Here is a 24,988-nt window from a genome sequence, read left to right on the forward strand (position 1 = left end):
CAAAAGGAAAACACAGAAAGGGAGAAAAACCTCTTAGTATTTTAACTAAAACAGAGTAAAACCAAAGTCAACAGGGCTGGATTGAATGCTAGATTTATTCTCCAAAGCATACCATTTACTACCCCTGAACTAAAAAGGGCTCAAGAAACCTCACGCTAGGGCAATGATACTTCCAGGGTTCATGATTCCAGCCCAAACAAGCCAGACTCACCTTCTGTGGGGAAGGAGAACTTTTAATGTAGAAAGGATTGTTTGCTTGTTCCTGTTTCCGGACCTCTCGGCGCTTTAAAGAGAGAAAAGAGAAAAACAGTAGGGTTTGTGGGCACATTCCCAGTTTCATGAAAAAAAGAGCTCTCATACCTGCCAACGATTCTACCAGCGACAAGAAGGCAGGATGAGAAGTCAAGAGGCAGTGAGACACAGGTGATCAAGATGTAACCAACAGAAGAGTCTCAACCACCCAACCAAGTCTTGAGTAACCTTGGGATTTCCTAGACCCAGCCGTTCCCAGTCAGCTTACCCGGGCCAGCTCCTCTTCATCCATTTCAGGCTGTCGGTGCCTTGTGTGCCTCTGCTCCTCGTCATGGAAGATTGTCCTGGGTTTCTCGTCCTCAGACTCGCTCTCTGAGGGGGGCTCATTGATCCAGGCATCAAGATCCAAGCTGTGAAAAGAGTGCTTTTGTTTCAGCATGTACATCATGGTCACCATTCCCATCCTGCTATTACAATCCAGAAATTGCCAGGGTATTCCCTTCTATATGTGCCTCCACTATTATTTCAATATCAGTGGGCACAGCAGTGCCCCTTCTGCTCACAGACTGCCTCAGAATGGGGCTAGGAATGGAAAGAATATTTGGCACTATTCACTCCCCTGTCAAAAAACAAGGTTCCCAACAGCTAGAAACCTGTTGGGAAGAGTAACAAACCAATAAGAATCTTGCATATTTTTCTCCCAGTATCTGATCATCCTGAAATGTTTCAGAAGAATTATTCTACGTACAAAAACATGGGTGTTTCTTGTGCAAAAACATGGTTTTGCACAACACTTGCACATACAGCATTTCTTGTACAGAAAACACTGTTCTACACAGGAAGCCTTTTACTCCACACAAAACAAGTTTTTGTGTTAAAAAACAAGTGCTTTTATATGCAGATTAATTCCTACGCCACAAACATCAAGACGTTTGAATGTGGGGAGATTATTGCAGTGGAATGCTGATCTTCTTGTGCAGAGAGGAGAAAGCTATTGTAATTATTTGTCCCTGACTGTGAGGACAACACAGTTGAGGATTTATAACTCTATCCCTCACCACTTGAGACTAACATTGTCCTCCTGGTGGGAGAGGATCTTACCCTTCTGGAATAGGAACTTTCTTCTGTGCTTTGGGGGCCACAGGGTTCAGCTCCCCAGCAAACAAGGCCATCACTTCCTCAGCCACTGGCACCTCTTTGATCTGAAGCTTGTGGATATACTTCATGAGCTGAAGGATGCAGGAAGCCTGTGGGGCAAAGAGTATCCTACTGTTTTTCTCCTGCTGAGGGAAGGAGAAGCCAGCCGCGGTGCCATTGCACCCTGGAGAGCCCCCCCTCCATGCTAACTGCTACTACTGTGGCCTCTGAGGGAGAGTAGCCACTGGACTTAATCCCCCACCAACCTTTGGTACTCCATATGTTTTGGACTTCAGATTCCAGAAGCCCCGGCCAGCCTGACCTACAGCCAGGAATTATGGGAGCTGAAATCTAAAGCATCTGGAGGATCAAAGGTTGGCAATCACTGCCCTACTCCACTGCCATCCCCCTTTCCTTATGTATTATCACAAACCCAAGGGCAGGGAATTGTGTAACCAATGATTTGTAAGATGCTCTGGGAACCCTTTGAACTGAAAGGTGGACTATAAATGCTCTAAATAGATAAGGATGTTTAATGGGAGATTCCACAAAGAGGGTAACAAAGACCCATACATAAAAAACATTTCAGCCCAGGGGGAGGTAGATCTTGGGGGGGAGCAGTTATGCTTACCCTCTCCTGGACTTCAAGGTCTGCGCTTTGTACAAACTGAGGCAGACGCTCAATCATCATCTGGGTGGCCTCCTGGGCCACCTCCTTCTCCCCAGCCTCTTCCTTCTGCTGCAAGATGCAGGCATACAGCTTCACCATGTTTTGGACGTAAACAGCTTGGATGTGGCCAGGAAGGGTGGTCACTTTTGGCCGCAGCATAGCCTCAAGGGTCTGGTGGGGTTCTTCAAGGTGTCTGAAGAAGAAAGTTGACTGTTAAGTTTTCGCTGTACGCTTTCAAGGCCTTTCAGACTTATGGCAACCCTGAGGCAAAATCATCAGGGAGGTTTCTTGCCAAGATTTGTTTAGTAATGGGAGCTTGTCTTAGTCTTTCTCTGAGGCTGAGAGAGGGTTCCTTGCCCAAGATCACCCAGTGGTTGAGGGGAGATTCAAACCCTGGTCTTCAGAGTCATAGTGCAGTGCTTCAACCACTACACCACACTGACTGTTAGGTATCACCCCAAACACATCCTCCATCCTACCCCATTTCTGGAGAGAAAGAGATGTCAGACCCCATTCTAAACCCTGTGGCACTTACTCTGAGAACTCCCCGCATATCCAGGCGGCAGCATAGAGCACCTCACAGATCCCATTCCGCTGTGTGTTGCTAGCCAGAAGGTGAGCATTGTCCAGAAGCATGGCCATCTGTGAGACAGCAAACTTGCGGATGGCTTTCACCCGGATGGCTACGTCCAGCATCTGGGAGGCAATGAGGTGACCATGCCGGGTGCCCTCCAGCCGTGTTAGCTCCACCAGGATGCTGATGTACCTGAAGCAGGTGAGAAGGGGGGAGCAGACATCATTTGACAGGCAGAAAAACCAGGAGAAATTTATCATGCTTAGCAGGCTTGCATTGGTTGATTCAAATGAGTATGTAAATCCAACTCCACAATTATTTAGATTTATATCCTTGTCTCTCCTACTAGTTCAGAGCAGCTTGCAGTGTCCACTCCCACTACATCAAAAAATGTGCTATTTTCTTCACCCCTGCATCTCCTGGGCATTCTCTGCTCATTCTCTTCACCAGCTTGCCTTTTGCTTCTATTCTCTTCCCCAGTGTTTAGCCTTCTCTTTCTATAAATCCTCTCCACTTCTACACTGCGTTTTGAGGTGATTTCTTCTCCCTCTCCTTTTTCTTGGTTCTTCAGCCCATTGGGCCCCTCCCTAAATAATAACCATTGAACCCATGGCTGCCACAGCAACATTTCTGCCCATCCCGGCACTCTGTGGGAGTACTTCAAAGCATGTGCAACAGGAAACTGACCATTCAAAGTTTGTGATATACTGGTAGTTAGACTGGCTACAGATATCGATGATTTTGGTCAACAGCTCGTCCCTGTAGGTTGTCCCTTCGGCTTTGTCCACATGGATCATCAGCTTCTTTACAATCTCCATCAAGTTCTTCTTGGAGACCTGTAGTAAGAAAGGGAGGCATACACACAGACAATATCAGCAAGAGTTTGTTTGTCTGCAACCCACACAAACTCTTGCTTATATTGTGTGTATGTCTGGAATAAAGCAAGGCTGTCACTGCGGACATACCATTCCATAGAGGAGGTCCAAGGCTCGGAGACGGATGGACTCATCTTTGTCATCTAAGCACTGGAGGATGAGGTCCTTATGAGACTGGACTGATTTAGGGTGGGTTTTCAGGATTTTAGACATCGCCAGCAACCCTAAATATTTCACTGTGGAGCAGGGAGAGAGAAGAGACAACAAAAAGTTCACACAGTTATAAAGTGTAAGAGTGTAATTTCTGTAAGAGTAAGTATGCAAGAGAATGGCAACAAAAAGGCAGTCCAGGGAATCTGGAGGGGCTGAGGGATGAAAAACAGTCACACCCAGCCCCTGGGATTATCTACCCAATTTATAACAATTTAATGCACCCCTGAATCCCACAGGGACTGGGCTACAGTTGACACAGACTTCAGCAAGGGATTGACAAGAGCTCCCATACTTACAGTTCTGGTCTGAATCTTCTATCAATATCCTCAGCTTCTGAACACAAAGCTGTAGAGAGAACATAAACCATTAGTATTCCTTGCAAGATGAAGAGAGGTTTGCTCTGCTTCCCCTGCCCACTTTAAACACCCTCAAGACTGTGGCCCTGATAGAAGGAGGAGTCTGAATTTGCAACAGCTCTGGACTGAACACTTATAAACCAAGAGCACTTGTGAAAATAACAGGACAATGCTATACTTTAACAAGCAGACACAGAAAGGCATGTGTCTTGGGAACAGGGTGTTTTTCACACTACACAACTATAGCACTATGATTCCACTTTAACTGCCATAGCTACATCTCATAGAATCCTGGGATTTGTAGTTAGGAGAGGTACTAGAGCTCTCTGGTTGAGAATTCTACATGCCCCTTCCTATTTGCCATGGCAGTTCAAGTGGAATCACTACACTGCAGTTTTGTAGTGTGAAAGGGACCCTGGTTTTGAAAAACTGTTTATTATTATTATTATTATTATTATTATTATTATTAATGCCAGAGGAATATAGTATTGTTGCTGAATCCCCATTCCTGGATCTCTTTTACACGACTATGCAATTACAGCACTATGATTGCATTTGAACTATCATGGAATCCTGGGATTTATAGTTTGGAGAGACGCTATAGCTCTCTGGCTGAGAAATAGCTCACCACTTCCGGAGCTCTCTAGTATGGAGTCATGGGAAAGTGCCATATCTGAGTAATGTGCAAGAGGCAACTTGACATGGCTGGACCTGATGTTAAAGGCCTATTGGATGTGGCTATAAAGAATGCTTACAAATTTTCTTATCCTTGACAAGAAAGGGCATTGACAAACTAGCCAATTAGGCCAGCATTATATCTTTAAAGCAAAGGGTCTGGAGGCTTTAAATAGGGGCTCTAATTTGCAAGAATCAAAACAAGACACAAATCAAGACACACATAAAAGCTCAGTCCAAAACGAAAGGGCTTTACCTGGATGCTGGCACTGTGGTTGGGCATCCCCGAGGAGAGAGAAATCAAAACTGAAAAAGGCACAAAGCGGCAAGCATTTAAGCTGTGGCAGCTTTTCCAAAAGGGGCAGACACATTAAATCAGAAGAAAATAAGTCTGTGCCTGGGAGCTTTCCCCCCTTACCTGCGATCACTGTGTTCACACACTCATAGAGAAGCGACATGGCAGAAGTGCTGAAGGGGAAAAGACAGAAGGACCAAGTTATGGGACACTCCTGACCCAATTGAACCAGTGCTATGGAAGACGACAGCCAGCTTTATTCCAAAATTTGTAATCACTGAGCTCGGTTTTCTCCAGGGTGGATAAAGGCATTATTTTTGTTTTGTTTTTTAATGCCTTTTTGCCATGACACTGTTGCACTTTAAAGGGTTTATTGTAACACAAACCTTTGCATACCAGAGGCCATTTCATGTTTTGCATATAGAACTCTTTGCTTTAACAGACTCACAGGGCTATCGCTTTGAAAACTGGTTTAAAATGAAGGCTGAAAGAAAACACCAAACCACCAGGCTAGACTCTCTGCTCTCTAACCTATATACCTCTACAAACACAGAAGAGGTAGACACTCAGATTATGGTCCATGCAAGCCAGGGTTCGTGCTAATGTGAACTAGAGCTAAAAACCTGTTTCACCCCAAGGTTCCCAACCTATGTCGATTAGTTATCAAGCAGACATTGAGAAAACTTCTTTTCCCTATAGGGAATGCCTTTCAGAGTGCAAATACACTAGAAATTGCCTAAGTACAACATTCCCTTTTACTAATATTAACGTAGCCAAAGGTCCTCTTAGATTTATGCAAGATTTAGGGATCAATCCAATGCAAATCCCAAATAGAGCAGACTCACTGAAGTCAACAGAATGCTTTAGTCTCCATATCAGGCTCATTGTTTTCAATGGGTCTACAATGGGTCACTAGTCTCCTGGAAGAAACATCAGGTAGTGTGGTCCCATGGCTGCTAGACTAGTTTATGCCACTTACTGAAAATTTTACAGAGATATCTTTGATACAAGAATGACAATTTACAAGGGCTAGAGTAGCATACAGCCAGTGCCTCCAAAAACCGTAAGAGAGGTAAGGGAACACATAAGGAAGGGTGAGCCACAGCACGCTGCTACAGGTAGCGAAGGAGGAAGGACTAGAGCGACACACAGCCCCTTCCTTCTGGTTTCAGTTTGAAGGCTGCCAGAGGGAGCTGAGACCATGACCCAGCAGACAGGGAGAAGCCCCTCTGCCTTATCTGCCTGGCCTTGGTCACCGTCCTGCCTGACTGCGTTCAGTGGGAAGCCAGGAGTGCCAGCGAAACACACAGTGGCGACTCACACAATTTGCATTATCTGTCAGAACCAAAGCACTGTGGGATACAAGCGGTGGAACCAGAAGTCACAAATCCACCACTTCTTTCCCAGGACTCTGTCCATGGTCTTTTATTACCTGAAAAGCCATGAGGAAACCCCCAAGTGGGTAGACAACTCTCCTCCCTCTCCCAGCACTATTGCATGTAGCAGACCAAAGTAGTTAAATTTGCATCTCAGCCTCTTTCTTTCCCGTCTTTTCTTCCCATTTGTAGCCTCCCTCTCAGATTGTGAGTTGGCCTTTTAAATGTGGCACAACCTCCAATGTAGGATGGAAATGCAGCAAACCATGGTATCATCTTACTTCCAGAGGCTTAACCAAGGGAAATGCAGTAAACCCCAGCTAGTGCTAACCAAGGATGTAGCTCATTTTGCTTCAGTCCTCAAATTTCTAGCACTTAGAGGGCTAGTGTGGTATACTGGTTTCGAAGCCTAGAATACCATTGCTATCTCTGGGGAAATCTTCCAAGCTTCTCCACTAGAAGCCCCAACATCTAGCTGACTAAGGCAGGGATGGGAGCAAGGGGAGAAGGGGAGGAAGAAGACTGGAGCAGGGGTGTGTGGGAGGGTTGAAGTATACATACTGTCCACTTTGCTGCATTTCTTGGGAGCAGACTAATTTTTTATCTTGGGCAGGGACTCTACCCTCTTTAGGTAATTGGAAGAGGGCACGCTGGCTGTTTGAGAAAGAAAGGAAGATTAAGTGGATGCTTCACTCTTCTCTGTGTAGTCTACTACAGAAAGGGAAATTTCCCAAAGCATTCTGGAGGTGGCACTGTCTTGGGGGACTCGTAAAATGAAAAAAGTCCCTCATGGTAAACACGGCAACTGAGCCAGCCTCTGAAAAAATGATCCAAAAGTTGGTTGAAGAACCAAGAGCCCTATGACTACCTTGCCCAGACACAGGAATGCTTGTGCTGATCAGAAACAAACTAGTATCATCTGGACTAAATGAATTCTAGTGTTGAAACACAGCAAAAAAAATACAGTTCCCTATACCCTCCAAAGCAGCCACTGCTGCCAACCAAAAAAAACAGTCCTTACCTGTGTATAAGATTGGTCAGGGGTTCAATTAACTTCTTGCCCAATCTGGGTTCCAAGGGAGTGAGAGCACCAAACTGCAGGACAAGGAAAAGGAAAGGCTGTTGGAAATGGCAGCTGTCTCCAGATTCTATACAGGGCCAGGAAGACACTATTAGTCATAGTAGCATGACAAGTGGTATGCCACAGTGCCTCCTGTTTTGGGTGGATTTGAAGTGGGATTGAGCTCATAGAGTCGTAGACTGAGGGATGACAGGATTTCACTCTTTAAATACCTAGAGGCTTAGCCCAGAGAGGAGGGGGTCAAGGCCTGTGCTCTGTTGCCCCAGGGGGGGTGTTACAAGAGAGTAGATTCCGGCTATATAACAGAAGGACCTTCTTGACAGCAAGAACAGTTTGGCAGGGGAACCAATTGCCTAGAGAGATGGTGGGGTCTCCTTCTATGGACATCTACAAGGAGTATGGTCAGGTACCTGCTGCTGGAGATGCTTTAACTGAAGATTCTGCTCTGAGCAGGGGATTGGATACAATGACCCATGAAGCCCCTTCCAACTCTAGGATTCTAAATGTCACAGCAAAGACCTTCATGGCCACTCTGGACAATCATGTGTGCACCTCACATCTTCCCCACAGAAAGATATAAACTAAACACAGGCTGTGAAGCAGGCAATATTTTTTTCTCCAAGCCAGTTATGCAAGCTGTTGTTCCTTCCTTCCTTCCTTCTGTGTCTGCTGCCACCACCTCTTAAGTGACGATAGCGCTTCTGCTTTTTTCTTTTCTTTCGTTCACACCGCTAACAAAGAAGACACTCTTTGCTGGCACTTGCTAATACTTGCCAATTTTATAATTTTAATGAGGACCCAGTTGTTGGTGGACGATGTCATCAGCTTAAAAAAGAGCGGAGCGAGGGAAAGATAGTTTTTTGGGTTGCGCCGGGCCAGCTCACAGATAACGTTCACGGCAGCTGACTGAACGCCTGGGAAAGAGGAGGAGGAAGAGGGAAGAGTCTGAGTGAATGGACTTATAGGGACAGTGGACTCATAAGAGACATCTAATTTTGACATGAACAAGCAGAAAATCGATGCAGAGAAATCTAGGGTACCAAAGGATATTTGATGCCTAAATAACCTGAAAGCAGCCAGATCCCATCTGATCTTGGAAGCTAAGAAGATTGACACCTAGTTAATATTTGGAAGGGAAACTCCCAGGAAATACCAGGTGCTGAAGGCTGTATTCGGAATAAGCCAATGCCAAAATGCCTCTGAATCTTCCTTGCTATGAAATTCATGACCAACATAAGCCTACATTCGACTTGGGAGGCATGCACGTTAACATAAAGAAAGGTCTCCTTCCCATCATTTCCAGCTGTACAGAATTATGCATACATAGCACGCACAGGAAACAGCTGAAAACAGAAGAATACTTTCTTGTCCCTTTCTGCTGTGTTCATGTTCAAGTGGCAGAGTGCTTGAATACTCTGGGGATACCCATTGCCAGAGATGTTCCCCACAATACTAAGGAGTGAGTAGATAAGTGACTTGATCAAGGCTACCAGAAAGAATCTGTTGCAGAGGCTCGTATTCAGGGCTGACACAGGTAGAAAAGAACTCCTGGCTCATGGGCCTAATTTTGATTGCTTGGGTCTTCGGGCCAATCCACAAGAGTTTCCTTGGTCTCACGGCCTTCCCAAAACCCCTTTCCCCAGAGGGAGAACAGATGGGAAAGACTGAAAAGATGGGGACCTTAAAATTTGGCTTGTGGACTACGCACAAGATGACAGAGGAGTAAAAACACAGTCATCTGGCATTTTGAGGAATAGCTGCTGTATTCAGTAGCTGTTATCTACTACATCTAATCTGAGCCACACAATGATGCATTTGGTGAGGAAGCTGAAGTCCTGACTCATTGATTCCCTCACATCTTCACCTCTTCTCTTACTCACCACTGCCCTACCCTGATCTCAGCCTTTCATATCCAGTTTTATCTAATTCTGTGGATAGCTACCCTCCACCAAAGCAAAAAGTCACCTAAAAGCCCACAGGCCTCAGAAGCTTCTGCCCCCCACTTCTCCAACTTGCTCACCAGGGTCTGGATCTTCCAGCTTCTCTTTAAGGCGGGGAAATGCAGGTCGAAGGGATTCAGGGTATTTCAAGAACACTTTGTACATGATTAGCACTGCTTTCTTCCTGATGTAAGGCTTCGTGTGAGACATCTGGTGGGGAGAGAACAGAGAGGAGGAAAAGCTCTTGGTGTGGTGTTCTCACAACAAGTAAGCAAAGATTTTGCTATTCCACAGCTCGCTAACCAGATCCCTCACCCGCTGCTGCACACAGACACACTGTTAAGAAACTGCTAGGGTCGGGAGAGAGTCCCTTTGGACGTGGTTTGGTTCCTCATGGCCATGCAGCTGTTTATGAAGGCACCGTGAGGTGCAAAGAACAAACAAAAAAGCCATACCACTCAAAATATTCATGAACAGGGATTGAAGCATACAGATCTATCCTACTGCAGAGTACAGATGTGTATAGATCTGTGGCTATCACAGTGCCAGCAGTGAGCGGCTTATTCTCTAAAATGCAAAGCTGTTCTTTTGGCATAGGCCCCTCAATCCATAACCCTGCACAATGCAGCTCCTTTTGGAAAGGCTGCTATCACCAGGAGGAACTGTATTAAGAATTACAGGCCTATTAGTTTTGGGATGGAAGGGGGAAACTAACCCAGGGACTTTCAGACCACCTTCCTCGAAAGGATGACCCAATCCAAAGCCAAGAAAGATCCTCCATCTCTACCATTGAATTCCAGCACAACTCAAAAGATCCTGGGGATAGGTTGTGCATACATGCAGCAATAAAAAAAAGAGCACAAGAAGGACAGCCTCGACCCAGAACAGAAAAAAGAACTATCTTCTAAATGTGCTGTCCTTTTATTTCCAAGAAAAAAAGATCCCCTGCTTTCTTATAGATGGGTACTTAGAGCAGGGCATCCAAACTATCTGGTTTTTCCCCTTGCGGCACACCAGGTACGAGCAACACATTTATGTCCATTGGCTAAGTATCTTTCTTTCCTGAAAAATTCCCAGGGGCTTTTAGCTAATGACTTGTGGACTGCACTGATCCCTAGACCACTGCTTAGTAGTAGTGATAAGTAAGAACAACAGCAGTAGCTCTCAGTGCAAACTACTGCTCAGCTTATCTCCTGAAGAATATCTGAAATGGATACAGAGCCTAGCAGAGGGGTAAAGGCTTTCAAGGGCTTTTCAGGTAGCAGTCAGAAGCCACAGAAAAAGCAAACCGCGCTGGCATTGAAGGTCTATCACCATCCTGGGACTCACCAGGGTCATGATGTCATTTGCCAAATCTCTAGCAAGGTCAGGAGTCACAAAACAGGACAAACCAGTCAGTGCAACTCCAGTATCATACTGGTTGGGGCTGCTCAAGTCCTAGGAACAGAATGGGGAGAGAGAGAAAATCAAAGAACCGTTAGTCTTCCCATGGGAATGTACCTACATCCAGAGATCACCATTAGGTGTGCCTGTCTTCTGGGAAACAGCAGAAGGAAACTATAAGGGTTGTTACACCATCACCTTTGAAATTTTCCTATGAGGGAATCTTGCTTGCTATCAGCTATGATGTTCAGATGCTGTTGTGGCTTTGCTTGCACTATAGCTGCTTACTTATTTATTTTTCATCCTATTTATATCCTGCCCATCCTATTTATATTCCATTTAACAATGTTAAAGCAGCAATAACTTACAATAAATAAACAAGGAAATAAAGTCAACAGCCAATCAGTCAGGAGACTGACTGAAAGCACCTAATACCCAATAGAACAGATAGGTCTTAGCCTGGCACAGAAATGCCACTCAAGTGATGCATATGTAAATCTTGGGTAAGGGCTTTTCTAAGCTAGGAGGCCACTGCAGACAAAGTCATATTTTCCTCTAAGGGAAACAGACTTCTCCCCTAGATCTAACAACATGGGCAGGCTGATTCATGGAGAGGCATTTCTATAGAGACCCAGGCCACAGTCATTTAGGGCTCTGTAGTCCAGGACCAGCACGCTGAATTTGATTCAGTAACGTGCAGCCTATGGAGTCCTTTTAGGGTTCCCTGACTGCTGTCCCTATCCTCATCCATGCAGTCCCATTTTGCCCCATTTAATTCATCTTTTGTTTGTAGCACATCTCCATCATGCCTTGGTCCCAGTGGTTGATGAGAAGTCCTCCCTCTATTCTGACTACCACCGCTGTGGCTTCTGAGGGAGAGAAGAAGAAGTGGAGAGGCCCCACTCCACTGTGCCTTGGTCCCACAGGCTGGCAAGAAGCCCATACTCCATTCCATATGGCACTGCTGTGGCCTCTGAGGGAGAAAACTGCAGCTAGCATTTGATGGACTTAATGCCCTCCCCTACTGCTACCCTTTTTTCCTTGTATTACATTGCAAGCCTGAGAGCAGGGAACTGTGAAATTAAAAATTTGTAAGCCGCTCTGGGAGCCTTTGGGTGGTGTGCAAATGGTCTAAATAAATAAACAAACTCCACTTAAAATGCATTACAGTAGTCCAAAAGAGAGATTTTCAGGGCACAATGAAGCCATCTCTGTCCAGAAACAGACTTCTCATAACAACTCTGAATCATACTCTTAATACACGTCAAAGGGAAATGTAACCATATCTATCCAATTCACAGTTTCTCAAACCATCAACCTATAAGTCCTCATGGTGTTAGGTCCCAAGTTTATGCATATCAATCTTTATCCAACGCATTATTGTTTTTAACTTGTTATCTGTCAAACATGTTAACTGTTTTGAATGTATACTGCTGAGTGGCATACAGATTTAAAAGTAATAAACATAAGAAACCAGAGATGCATGGAAGATTGAGCTGGAGAAAAAGCACCACGGCATAAGACCCTTTTCTGCATGGCAAATGCTCACCTTTCGGATCTGATTAGTTGTTAGCATGATAACGTCAGTCCCCTCGTGAAAGCACTGAGAGGCAGCCAGGTACCCAATCCTCTGCAGAATGAAAGGAAAAGAAGTCACAACTAGAGGTCAAATACTCTGCTGCCATCACATATAGCAGAAGACTGATGAAAGCTAGACCTAACAAATCTCTAGGTAATCTGCAGAACACACTGGTAAGTTTCCAACTCCCACTAGTATCTAGAACCATATTACACCTTCCTCACCTATCTGAACAGACTGCTTGAAAAGAAGAAAGGAATGGGTGTAAGGACCACGAGCTTAATTCAGGTTTGATACCCTGAACAAATTCCTGGGTTCAATATTCCTTAAACCCATCAATGGCACGTTACAGACTGCCCAAAACGGGCAGTCTCGCACTGCTGCCGGTTGCTCCGCGAGGGAGCCGCAGCAGTCAAACCACATGGCTCCCTCATGGAGCAAAAAGAAGCCCCAAAATGGGGCTTCTTCTTGCGCCCCGGATGGGACGCCATGAGGCACTACTCGCGCACTCGTGGCGTCATATCCAGGGCGTGACGTGCGGACGCTATGTGTCCGGCACGTAAAAATGGCGGTGCCCGTGTGTATAGGGTACCGCCATTTTTACGACCTCGTCATGTGCTAGGGGTGAGGCTGGTGTGGACGCTAGGTCCTCGGCCAACCCCTAGCACGTGACGGGGGCGTCGCAAAGGCCCGTTTGTAATGGGCCTATATGTCTTTCGACAATCAGGTGGTCAGTGTCAAGAGCTCCACTTATTTTTTCAGGAGATTTTTGAAATCTAGTAATCTGCTCATATCAAACACTCAAGAACAGGGCTTCTGATAAACCCAGAGGACTATAATTCAGCTGTGGGTGCAACAGAAACTAAAGGTGAGGCTGGGAGTTAAGCTGTTATCAGTTAGAAGTCCAGGACTGTAAAGATGTGACAAAAGACAGTGCAAAGTTCTTGGTAATTTAAGCTTTTTAAGGTGGCATCTATCCTTCTGTGAAAATGCAAAATCCCAATCCCAAAAACAAGAGATTTTTGGGCAAAGCAAAAGTCTCAAAAGCCAGAATCGTAGATAAGTTACATTTCCAACTGTGGCAGAGTACAGACATCACTACAGTGTTGTGGTCTGGATGTTAGATTAGGACCCCAGGAGATTTAAATCCACACTCAGCCACATAACATGGGGTGGCCTTAGGCAAGTCACACTTATTTCAACAGTTTTCACACCCACGAGGACAAGTTTTGTGAAAATCAGATAACTGAACTATAATAGCTACTACCCTGTTGCACTTTTAAAAATTAGAAGCACTCAATGGATCGCTTGGATTTTGGTCAATCAGACTGGTCTTCTAAGCTGGCTTGCACATATACTTTGCTTCGCAAAGGGAAAACAGTAGAGTTTTATGCAGAGAATTTTCAGCTCAGATCACAGAAACCTCAATGAAAAGCAAAGCATTCCTTTGTCTTGTGCTGACTGGATGTGACAGCTCTTCCAAAGGCTGGAGATTTCTCAGCAGGGCTGTCTGAGCAGATCAGGTTTTCTGCTCAGACAGTCTCTACTGCTGAGATTAGAAAGTGTGCCAATGTTCTTTGCCTCCCCGATGCAACACCTTCAGGGTGGCTTTTAAACTGTACCTTTCACAAAGGTTACTTACTTTGAAGGTGAATTTGGAAGCGCTCATGACTTCGATGATGTTGAAAGCTGCCCAGCTGATATCATAGCCCAGCATCTGCAACTGGGGAAGCAGAAAGGCCAAGGTGTTAATTTCAGAACAGCAAGGGTGAAAACATCCTTGGGACATGCATCTATTTATTGTTAGCAGAGAAACATCCTGTTTTACACTCGCCTAACAAAAGTAAATAAATTTTTTAAAAAACACAAAGTAGCCATGCGACCCAAGAGGACAATTAAAATTCAGGGCTACTTCATCTCTTTAACTTTATGCAGTCCACAGATATGAGCTCCCTGGTTTCTTTAGCTCAGGAGTTAGTAACTGTTAGGGGTTAGGGCTGCACTCCTGTCATACTCCGGGGGGGGGGGGGGGGGGGGGGGGGGGAGGAGGATTTGTTTTGGACTCCAAGCTCCATAAGTCTCTCCTGGGCATAAAATAATCTGCAAGGATCCCAGAAGCATGCCAAAATTATCCATAACTCTCTAGAGAATATTTGGGAGCCAGAAAAGGGAGGGATGAACACTAGTGGAATCAAATAAGCATAATTTTATTCATCTGAGAAACTGAGCAGCCCGGTCCTGCACTTCTGGCTTCCTCTGATAAGAGAATCAGCCCCCCACTTCTGGAAATGAAAATGCTCCAAGGCCATCCAACATCTCATCCTGGGATGTTCCCCAGAAAGGCAGGTAGCAAGGTGCCTGCTAGCAGGCTGGGCTGAAAGGCAAAGCAACTCAACACCTCCGCAAGGGAGATACTTACGTAGGTGAGCTTACAGACAGCATTTGCTTTCACCGCAATGTTATCCTGCTTCAACTCTTGCTTGATCTCATCAATGCACTGGGAGATGTATTTTGCCTGGAGAAAAAGCAGGGGGAAGAGAGGAAAGGAGAAGGAAGTGTTAGGCCAACAGTGCCTTGAGTTTTGATAAACGGTGATACACTTCACTCTTAAGACCTAAAGGTTTAGTCTAGTCTGCAGAACACACGTATTTTGTAATTGCCAGGATGAAATGCAGCAGGGCTGCCAGCCAAGTGTCCAAGAAGGTTACTCTCTGCACGAGTTGCTACTTTGGATTGTCCACAGCTGCCAAGAGGCATGCCTTCAACCAGAAGTCACAAAGAGACACAGCAGGTTACCTTCTCTAAGGACAGAAGAACCAGGAGCTGGAAATGAATTTTCTGATCAAAGACACAGCAAGGCTACTGGCCCTCCAAAGAGGTTGACTGAGAAGAGGCAAACGTATGACCCCAGAGAGGACTTTGAGCAATTAAGTGAGTTCTGACAGGACACCTCTAGCTCTCTCAAGTCCTATGGCAGGTAGGAGGGGAACCATGTCCTTTGGAATTCACTGGACTAGGCTAAGATTCACCAAAGAAGATGGGCATTGTGGTGTATGCTCGTGATAAAACATGAAACATGACTTGCTTGAGAAAACAGCAATGTTGTGGAACTATAGAAGAGGTAGAGAAAGAGGGAGACTGCATTACAGGTTGACTGGTTTCATCGAGGAAGCCATGACTGCTCTACATTTCCAAGACCTGAGAAGGGATGTTCATACACGATCTCCTGGAGATATCTCATCCATAAACTGAAGTTCACCTGGTGGCAAAGGACATCAACAATTTGTTTTCCACTTTCATGATTCCTGTGCAAGCCACTCTGGGGACTATAAAGCAGGATATAAGAATTAATAAAACATTATCCCTTTTTTAACCAAGAGAGCTTTAAGTATTAAAACAAACAGCAACTGTAGTGACTCTTTAAGCCTGGGCTGGCAGCATAAAGGGAAGAAGACTTTGCAAGCCATCAATTTATTGGTAATAATACCAGCTTTCTACAGAAGTCACTAAAGTACCGTATATTATAAAGACAAATATTAGAAATATATTTAGACCAAAAACATGTTTTAAAAAGCTATTAACATTGCTTTGCTCTATGGTTTATACTGGTCTGCTAGCTGATTTTAGAGTCTCCTAGCCTCCTTCTGACTCCACCAAGAACACAAACCTCTCCTGTTGTTCTGTGGGCCTCTCTCTGAGACGGCCGATGTGACCGACGTGCTCCCAGTCATGGGATTTTGCCCCATCACAGAAGCACGAGGCCACAACTGAAAAGGCAAATCAGTACTAAGATTCCAAAGGGCTCTACAGTGCAAACATAGACTCCCAAAGAGGTGACAGTAGGACAAAGAAGGCATGGAGACTTAAGGCAGTGGTATACACAATTCCAGGAATAAAAACCGAGTTCCACAACTGAGAGCCTGCTTTGCAGATTCAGAAATCCCCAGCATTTCAAGTTAAAATAGCAGCAGAGGTAGTAGCAAGACCAAGAATCCTCTGTCAGAGAACTCAAAGAGTTGTTGCTCATCACAACAGATAAGCAAAGCAGATAAAAAGAAGTTCTTTAGAAATGTGAAAATAGAAATAGACTGCTGGTTTGTTTTTTTTAATTCCCATATTCTCTTATGCCTGGACAAGTGTAGAGTGTGCAAAATCACTGCAAACGCTGAGAAAAATTCACCTCCTTTTTGTCTGCAGGAACCCTTCTGGATATGTTCAGACAGCCTGGATAGCTGCATGGGGGAAAGATTGGGTGACATATTGCTTTTGTTTCCCTAAAAGTTGGGGAAACTACAGAAAATACCAGGAACACATATTTAACATCTACCTTTAGATCATGAATGTTTCACAATTCCGGCAGTAACACGAGATGCTGACAGAGCCTCCTTGTTCGGTATGCAACAGATCTCTTAACACATTGTGCCCCTGCTAAATATTTGATGGCCATGTCGCAGCAGGAGAAAACTAGTGTCATGGAATCCCTCATGCGTTTGTACAGGCCTCGGCTACTCCTGTACTTGCCAGCAAAGGCCCTAATCTCTCACGTGAGGAGTCATTTCTAAAGTCACCCAAGATGCAATGGCCAAAGACAGTGGGGAGGAAATACCCAAACACTCCTCTTCTAAATTTCAAGCTGAACAGAGTGTAAACCGTTTAGGGAACGCTTAAGTGCCCTGATGATAAGCGGTACAGAAATGTATTTGCTATTGAAGTACTACTGATATTGAAGACAGTAACTGGGAATCGTATTGTGTTTTTACAGTGCCACAGTGGTATATGCCACCCCTTCCACAGTTACTCACCCCTGCCCAACTACCGTTAAAATAGAGTTAGATCATTGACACTAGTAAAACAGTTTAAAACGTACAGTGGGCCTTGGCATCTGCTGGATTTTGGCTCCAGGACCCGCCATGGATACCAAAACCCAAGGATATTCAAGTCCCATAATGTACAATGGGATGGTAAAACGCTGTCCCTTATAGAAAAGGGCAAAACCAAGGTTTGCTCTTTGGAATTTTCAAGTCATGGATGGTTGAATCCATGAATGTAGAATCTATGGATATGGACAGAATTGCTTTTTAAAAGGTCTTTTCCTGCTGATGGACAGCAAAGAGGGGGCCATTCTAGCCTTGCTAGGGAGGGATTTCTAGAGTCGGGAGCAGCCACAGAGAAGCCTCTATCTTGCACCTCGATCACAGTACTTACATGGGGAAGGGATGAAAGTTTTGTTCCTATTATGCTCTCTTTGTGCATGATCTTGAGAAGACCATGCTGAGTATCTTGGTCTATCTATTCTATAATGCACACATCAAATTACTATCCCAACTCACAAATCCTTGTGCCCATGAGAGGACAATTAGCAGATGAGGATTATTTGTGCTGGAGGAAAGAGGAAAAGTAGGGTAAATATAGCAGGAAGAGACTGGTTCACAGATTCTGGAACAAAATTCCCCCATCTGACGTCTGCACTGGTCTCATGCACCACACATCTGTCAACTCAGGGCAAATAGCACGATCCATCTATATAAATTCCTGCCATTGATGCCCATAGTTGCGCACAATGTCCCTTTCTTTCCAGTTTTAGAGTCTGAAACTGTGAAAGAAAAGCATCACAAGAATGCCAGATGGAAGCTTAGCGAGGGCAAGGTGGAAGAGTAGGAGCAAACAAAGGAATAACCAGTCACAAACACAGCCTAAGTGTGGTGACAAGAGCTGTATAAGAAAAAGGAAAGACAGGGCTCCTTTTAGCTTGCATCTCACTCCTCCTCCTCTTCCCAATTCACACTCTGCTCTCTCACGCTGGGTGTCATTTTTAGCAGGTTTACACTTGAGTCAAATTCAGCCCCTGCGCTGCCTCTTCAGAGTGACAGGGCAGAGAGGGAGAATTCACGTTTATAGGATCTGCTCCTGGCCCATAGGAAAAAGCAATTTAATTCATCCTGAAGTGTGTTCTCTGCCAAGTGGGCAGCCATGGAGTTGGAGGCAGCCAAAAGGACCTGAAACACACCAGCCATAAGTTGTTGAAAGCACAGGTGTTATTTACTTTCAGTGCTGGCAACCTGGAAAGCAGAAAACCTGTCTGTAAGATGAACTGGTCTTTCTGCCAAAAGCCAGACAGCCATGACATGTGGCACTGGACAGAAAGGCAATTCTAGAAAGACACGTCGGAGTTTACCCATGAGTCATGTGAAGCGGAGAAAGGGAGCATCAGGCTGCGATTTGCTGAGCGGACCTAACGTCACATGGAAATAGAAACAGGGAGGAAGCAAGGTTTCTGGCTGCCACTGTGAGGCTGAGAAAGACGGAGAGGGGGAGGCTTGGAAAAGAGGCCAAGAGGCTTGAGAAAGTGGCAAGGCAAACAAAAAGGGCTGAATGAAAGGGAGTGGTTCGGAGGGGAAGGGAAGGCACTAGAGAAGAAATCTGAAAGGCCCTTTGTCACCTTCTAAGGACGTGGGATACATCTACAGTGAAGAAATAATGTGGTTGGACAGTGCTTGAATGGTCATGTGTGCCACAACAAACAACCATTCCCAGATTTCTCTAGCATGAGAATTCAAGCATTGTTCAACCGCATTATCTCTCCACTGTGGATAGCCTCTTAGTTTCCCAAAAGTGTTCCAAGGTCCCTTTTTATCTAAGTGGGTAAAGAAGAGAAGATACTGAAGGTACTTTCTCTGAAGATGCCAGCCACAGATGCTGGCAAAATGTCAGGAATAAACTCTTCTAGAACATGGCCACATAGCCCGAAAAACCCACAAAAAACAAGAGGTACTCTTTGCTGCCTATTGACATCCCAGCACCAGCCCCTGCCTTTCCTCTTTCCCAAACTACCAGGAAGGGCATATGATGAGGGAAGTGTGCCTACAACTTAGCCCCATAAAGCAAGAGAGGTCAGAGTCAAACCACACCTAGGTTGGCACAGCTCACCTTGGCACTACAGTACATCAGAGACCAACCAGCCTTTCTCTCAAATGGTAGTAAATGGGTAGAGGGGAGGTAAATGCTCTTTAACCAAAGCTGTGTGGGAAGAGGCCATAGCACCACAGTTTTAAGATTTGCTGCCCAGCTGGCACAGATTCTGACAACCTTCTTCTTTGGCCTCACCCATTTCTTACAGTTTCTCTGCTGCAATTCCTCTCTTCACCTCAGAAGCAAAGGCTTGATCTGCTCTTACTCAGACATTATCCATGCTCTCTTGCTAATGAGAAAGCAATACACTTGTGGTTTTTTTTTTAATGTATGTAGTTCAGTGGTAGAACGCATACTTTGCATTGAGAAGGTCCCTGGTCCGATCCCTACCAACCCATCTGAAATCCTGGAGATTCACGTGGACAACAGAGGAAACAACAGTTTCACTCCTTGTGAAGCAGCTTCCCATATCTTGCTCTTCATAGGGAGGAAGCAAACAGTTTGGGGAACGATACAAGCCCTAAAAGACAATTTATACAAGCCCTAAAAGACGATTTCCATTGAAGCCGGGGAGGGAAGGAACAGCCAAGTTACATGTCTGACAATATTCTCCCATTTCCCTAAGTTAAATCCAAAAAGTTGAAGCACTGAGCATTGCTTCTCTGTACCCAACTGTAAAAGAAAGGCTTTCAGGAACTAACAGAAGCCTGGATGGAAATCTCCAGATTAAATGGATGAGCGTATCTAAAGCCTCACTTTAACGTGGTGAAAAGGTGGTAGTACCTCTATCCAAAAGAATAGAACCCCCTTAGATAGATAATTAGATAAAAAGATTGAACTGAGAAGAACGTTTTGCTTTGTTAATTCATAAAAGCAGTACAGTGCCATTTGTCTTTAAAGCATTGACTCCCAAAGGCCTGGAAGGACACGCTTGTGGGCAAGTAGGCCAGGGACACAAAATCTCTGTTGCCTGCTGCTGGTTTGCCCATCTTCCTAGAGTGGCCAAAGAGATGGCTCTAGGAAGCTCACAAAAGCAGGGCTTTTATCCCCAGACTCTCAAACCCAGTGCTGCCACTGAACATGGAGGCTCCATCTAATCCTATTTATAAGACAAGCCATTTTTGTGGGCATCTTGAAAATGACTAGGGTGGGAGAGCAGTTATTTAACATGGTAGATGGCACTCCTGGCCTAATCTAAAGCATGGTGATAAGAAACTTTGCAAGGCTTTTGTAACAATTACAAAACCAATGTAATAAATGGAGAGAAAGAAGGAATTCAGCAGCACCTTTGGGACTAACTGGTTCATCCCGGCATGAGCTCTTCTGGATATCAATCCACTTTCTTCTGATGAACTAATAATGCGTGGGAAGCGTCTCTAAAAACATCCCTTCAAGGGCTGATGCAAGAGTAACCAGTCGACAGCTACCAGATCTCCCCAATCTGGTACTGTCTTGATGTGTTAAGACTGAAGTGTCACCAGGGTCCAAAACACATGGCAGAAATAATCCAGTTGAGGGACTACTTTAACTGCCTTGGCTCAATGCTAGGGAATCCTGGGAATTGTAGTTTATTGTGGGACCGGAGCTCTCTGACAGAGAAGGCTCAATGTCTCACAAGACTACAGTTCTCAGAACTCCCTTGCACTGAGCCAGGGCATTTAAAACGGTCTCAAGCTGGATTATTTCTGCAGTGTGTTTTGGACCCAGGTTTCCAAAACAACCATAAAGGACGGTCAAAATGCATGGCCTGCATGGCCAGCAATGAGGAAGCAGCTGTTCACAAGCTTGCATTCTAGCTAAACACCGAATGAAAACATTGACTTGGGTCAACTTAGCCATGTGTTTCTCTGTAAAAATTGACATATTGATCACATAGGCTGGTTATTTAAACTTTCTGAAATGACAGAAATGGAGAAACTGACAGCTTGCTTGCCTAACAAAGATCCCAACGTTATAGAAGAAGAATGGCCTCAAACAGTGGAATATTGTAAAACCAGATGGTTGTAAGATGCCGGAACACTAAGTGAAATCTTAACATGGTTTAATACTTTATATCTGTATATACTGTATACTTAAACATTCCTATAAGTGAGAAAATGCTCATGGAAGACTATTAAGGTAAGCTGTGACATTATATTCAATATCTGACAAGGAGAGGATTTGTAGATAAGGGACTGAGGAAGTCAATTCAGGAGAAACTTCTATTTTATGTAATCTCCTGTTCTGCGTGTGATCTAGATGTATTTTATATATTAACAATTTCTAATAAAATAAATAAATAAATGATAGGATGCACACATTTCTGTCTTTATGGAAGGACCACACCGCAAAATGCAGTATTACTTGGCATCTTGTTCAGTCTATGTCGACATCCCTTTCTCTAAAGAGACACTGAGCAAATCTAGTTAGGATTACCTCTGGAAGAAACAATGGCCTGATACAGACAGAGGCCAAAATAAAGCTGCTTCGAGTCACTTTGGAGGTACTGTATGCTGTTTAAATGATACATGTGTCCTAAGAGTCCGGAAGCCGCACCAAAACCATGCTCCGGTCCCAAGGACTGGAGTGCAGCTTTGGTGCAGCTTCTAGACTCTTGGGACGGATGCATCATTGAAACACCATACCTCCAAAGTGACCTGAAGCAGCTTTATTTTGGCCTCTCTGTATAGGGCCAATGTTGGGGAAAGCTTCAGTCCAGCCACACCTGGACATCATGTATATATATAAAAGTATCTAGGACTACCATATATACTTGACTATAAATCGACCTCATGTATAAGTTGAGTTAGAGTTTGTCGTGGGCCCAGAGTGGAGCAACTCCCAGAATGCCATAGCCTGGAGCCAGGGCAGTTAAAGCAGTGCCAAACCGAGTTATTTCTCCAGTGTGGATGCAGCCGTTACCTCATGCGATGGAATATTTACGCTCCCTCTGCCACTAGACACACACCAACAACAACAACATTGGTGGCTATTAATATCATTAAAATGACTAACATTGACTAATGTCTGATTATTGCTGTACATCTTGAACCTCCCTTGTCTAAAACGCTTAGGACAGAGGTGTTCTGGGTGTCTTTGGATTTGGGAATACAGTGAACTCTCCTCATCCACGGACGGATTCAAGCATCCATGGCTTGAAAAAAGGATACATTCCAAATAGCAAACCTTGATCTTGCCATTTTATATAAGGGACGCCATTTTACTATGCCATTGTATTTAATGGGACTTGTCTCGGAACCGAACCCCAGAGGATAACAAGGACCTGTATTGGCACATATGCACATACTGAGATATCTTGGAGATCGGGCATCCAAGTCTAAACACAAAGTTCATTTATGTTTCGTATACACCTTGTATACTTAAGCGTGGAGTTAATTTTGTGCCATGTTTTAAACAATTGTGCATTGCCACAAAACTTGTGCACACTGAACCCATTGCAAAGCAAAGCTTTCACCATCTCAAGTCCCCCATGAATGAAGTTTGGGTTCTTGGAGTATTCTGGAATTCCAGATGATAGAGACTATCTTAACCTTAGGCCCCTATATAATGTAATACATAGGATAAGCTCCCTATAGGTTGGCTGTACGGGTCCATGGATGATGGGAGCTGTAGTCTATATGTGGAGGACCGGACTCAGAGAGGGGAGTGTGTATGGGGGAGAAAGCAGTGTGGCTGGATCTCAATGGGCGCATAGTGTGGAGGTCCATGGATGATGGGAGCTGTATTCTACATCTGTAGAACCAGGCTCAGAGAGATGTATATAATAGGGGAGAAAGCAGTTAGGCTGGGTCTCAATGGGAGTTGTCATCCTCTATGTCTAATATTGGTGTCCATGGATGATGGGAGCTATAGTCTACATTTGTAGAACCAGGCTCAGAGAGTGGAGAAAACAATATCTTTCTCTATATATACAGTATGTATATAGCAGTATGGCCAGATCTCAATGGGAGTTGTCCTCCTTCATGCCTAGTATGTGGGGGTCTGTGGATGATAAGAGGTGTAGTTTACATCTGGAGAACCAGGCTCAGAGAGGGGTGGGGGGGGGGGGGGGGAAAGTAGCATGGCTGGATCTCAATGGGAGTTATTGTCCTCCATGCCTAGTGTGGGGGGGTCTGTGGACGATGGGAGCTGTAGTCTACATCTGTAGAAGTGGGCTCAGAGAGATGTGTGTATATATATCTGTGGATGATGGGAGCTACAGTCTACATCTGGAGAACCAGGCTCAGAAAGGTGTATGTGTGTGTGGGAGAAACCAGAAATATCTCCAGGGAGTTGTTGTCACCTACGCCTAGTATGGGGTCTGTGGATGATGGGACCTGTAGTCCATATCTGTAGAACCAGGCTGAGAGAGGTGTGTACACACACGAGAGAGAGACAGTAGTGTGGCTGAATCTCAATGGGAGTTGTCCTCCATGCCTAGTATGGGTGTCCATGGATAATGGGAGCTATAGTCTACATCTGGAGAACTAGGCTCAGATATATATATATATATATTATATTATATATGAGAGAAAGCAATATGGCTGGACCTCAATGGGAGCTGTTATCTTTGAAGCCTAGTATGTGGGGCCCCAAGGATGATGAGAGCTGTAGTCCACATCTGTAGAATCGAGCTCAGACAAGCGTATGTTTGTATATACAGGAGAAAGCAGTATGGCTAGATCTCAATGGGAGCTGTCGTTCTTCATGCCTAGTATGTGCATCTGTGGATGGTGGGAGCTGTAGCCACATCTGCAGAACCAGGCTCAGAGGTGCGTGTTTGTATACAGGGGAGGAAGCAGCATAGGCGGATCTCAATGGGAGTGGCCCTCCTCCATGCCTAGTGTGGGGGTCTGTGGGTGATGGGAGCTGTAGTCTACATCTGGAGAACCGTACGGCTGGACTTCAATGGGAGTGGACCTTCTCCATACCTAGTGTGGGCATCAGTGGACGATGGGAGCTGTAGTCTACATCTGGAGAACCAGGCTCAGAGGTGTGTGTGGAGTTGTCATCCTCCAAGGGTGTCAGTGGACGATGGGAACTGCAGTCCACATCTGGAGAACCAGGCTCAACGAGAAGCGTGTGTTTGTGTATAGGAAAGAAAACAGTAATAATGCCAGATCTCAATGGACGCTGTCACCTTCGATGCTCAGTATGTGGATAATGGGAGCCGCAGTCCGCATTTGTAGAAGTGAGCTCAGAGGTGTGTGTATATGTGTGTATATATATATATATAGTATATAGGGGAGAAAGCAGTAAGGCTGGACCTCGATGGGAGCTGTGCTCCTCCACGCCTATTGTTGGGGGGTCCATGGATGATGGGAGTTGTAGTCCACAGAGCTGTGGAGGAAGAAAGGCCAGAGGGTTGTGTGGGAGATATATATGCACGGGCCCTGGCTCACCTCGTCCTCCTTGTGGTTCCGGATGCCCCGCACCAGGTCCTGGAGGTTCTTGTCGAACATGCGGTCGATGCTGCCTTTGACCATCTTCAGCGCCATGGCGAACGGAGGGAAAGCGCCGGCTCAAGGCAGGAAAGGGAAGCCGAGGAGGAAGAGGCCAGCGTCCGGAGCTCACATGCCGGGCCCCAGGCAGCGCCGCGCTCCTCCCTCCCTTTCCTCCTTCATTGAGGGCTCCTTCCCTCCCTTCCTCCGGCGGCGCTCCTCTGAAGGGAAAAAAAAAGCCACAAAATGGCGG

General features: G+C 45.2%; 1 protein-coding gene across 2 annotated transcripts in view; it reads right to left on the bottom strand.

Moving 5' to 3' along the window:
• Positions 1-24,988, bottom strand: part of AP3D1 (adaptor related protein complex 3 subunit delta 1) — a 35,790-nt gene extending 10,802 nt beyond the window's left edge. Inside the window, exons 1-18 of one of the 2 annotated variants that reach the window (XM_042479886.1) lie at positions 24,697-24,988; positions 14,826-14,921; positions 14,049-14,129; positions 12,377-12,457; positions 10,774-10,881; positions 9,525-9,654; positions 8,279-8,418; positions 7,445-7,518; positions 5,171-5,220; positions 5,009-5,058; positions 4,018-4,066; positions 3,599-3,744; positions 3,321-3,469; positions 2,595-2,825; positions 2,021-2,252; positions 1,354-1,499; positions 521-662; positions 212-283 (exon numbers count right to left, since the gene is read on the bottom strand). In XM_042479886.1, the coding sequence (XP_042335820.1) occupies positions 212-283; positions 521-662; positions 1,354-1,499; positions 2,021-2,252; positions 2,595-2,825; positions 3,321-3,469; positions 3,599-3,744; positions 4,018-4,066; positions 5,009-5,058; positions 5,171-5,220; positions 7,445-7,518; positions 8,279-8,418; positions 9,525-9,654; positions 10,774-10,881; positions 12,377-12,457; positions 14,049-14,129; positions 14,826-14,921; positions 24,697-24,792 (2,073 nt within the window). In that variant the 5' untranslated portion in view covers positions 24,793-24,988. The remainder of the gene's footprint in view (positions 1-211; positions 284-520; positions 663-1,353; positions 1,500-2,020; positions 2,253-2,594; positions 2,826-3,320; positions 3,470-3,598; positions 3,745-4,017; positions 4,067-5,008; positions 5,059-5,170; positions 5,221-7,444; positions 7,519-8,278; positions 8,419-9,524; positions 9,655-10,773; positions 10,882-12,376; positions 12,458-14,048; positions 14,130-14,825; positions 14,922-24,696) is intronic. The other variant, XM_042479887.1, reaches the window with a different exon arrangement.

This window comes from Sceloporus undulatus, chromosome 7 (assembly GCF_019175285.1).
Source record: "Sceloporus undulatus isolate JIND9_A2432 ecotype Alabama chromosome 7, SceUnd_v1.1, whole genome shotgun sequence".
Classification (NCBI taxonomy): domain Eukaryota; kingdom Metazoa; phylum Chordata; class Lepidosauria; order Squamata; family Phrynosomatidae; genus Sceloporus; species Sceloporus undulatus.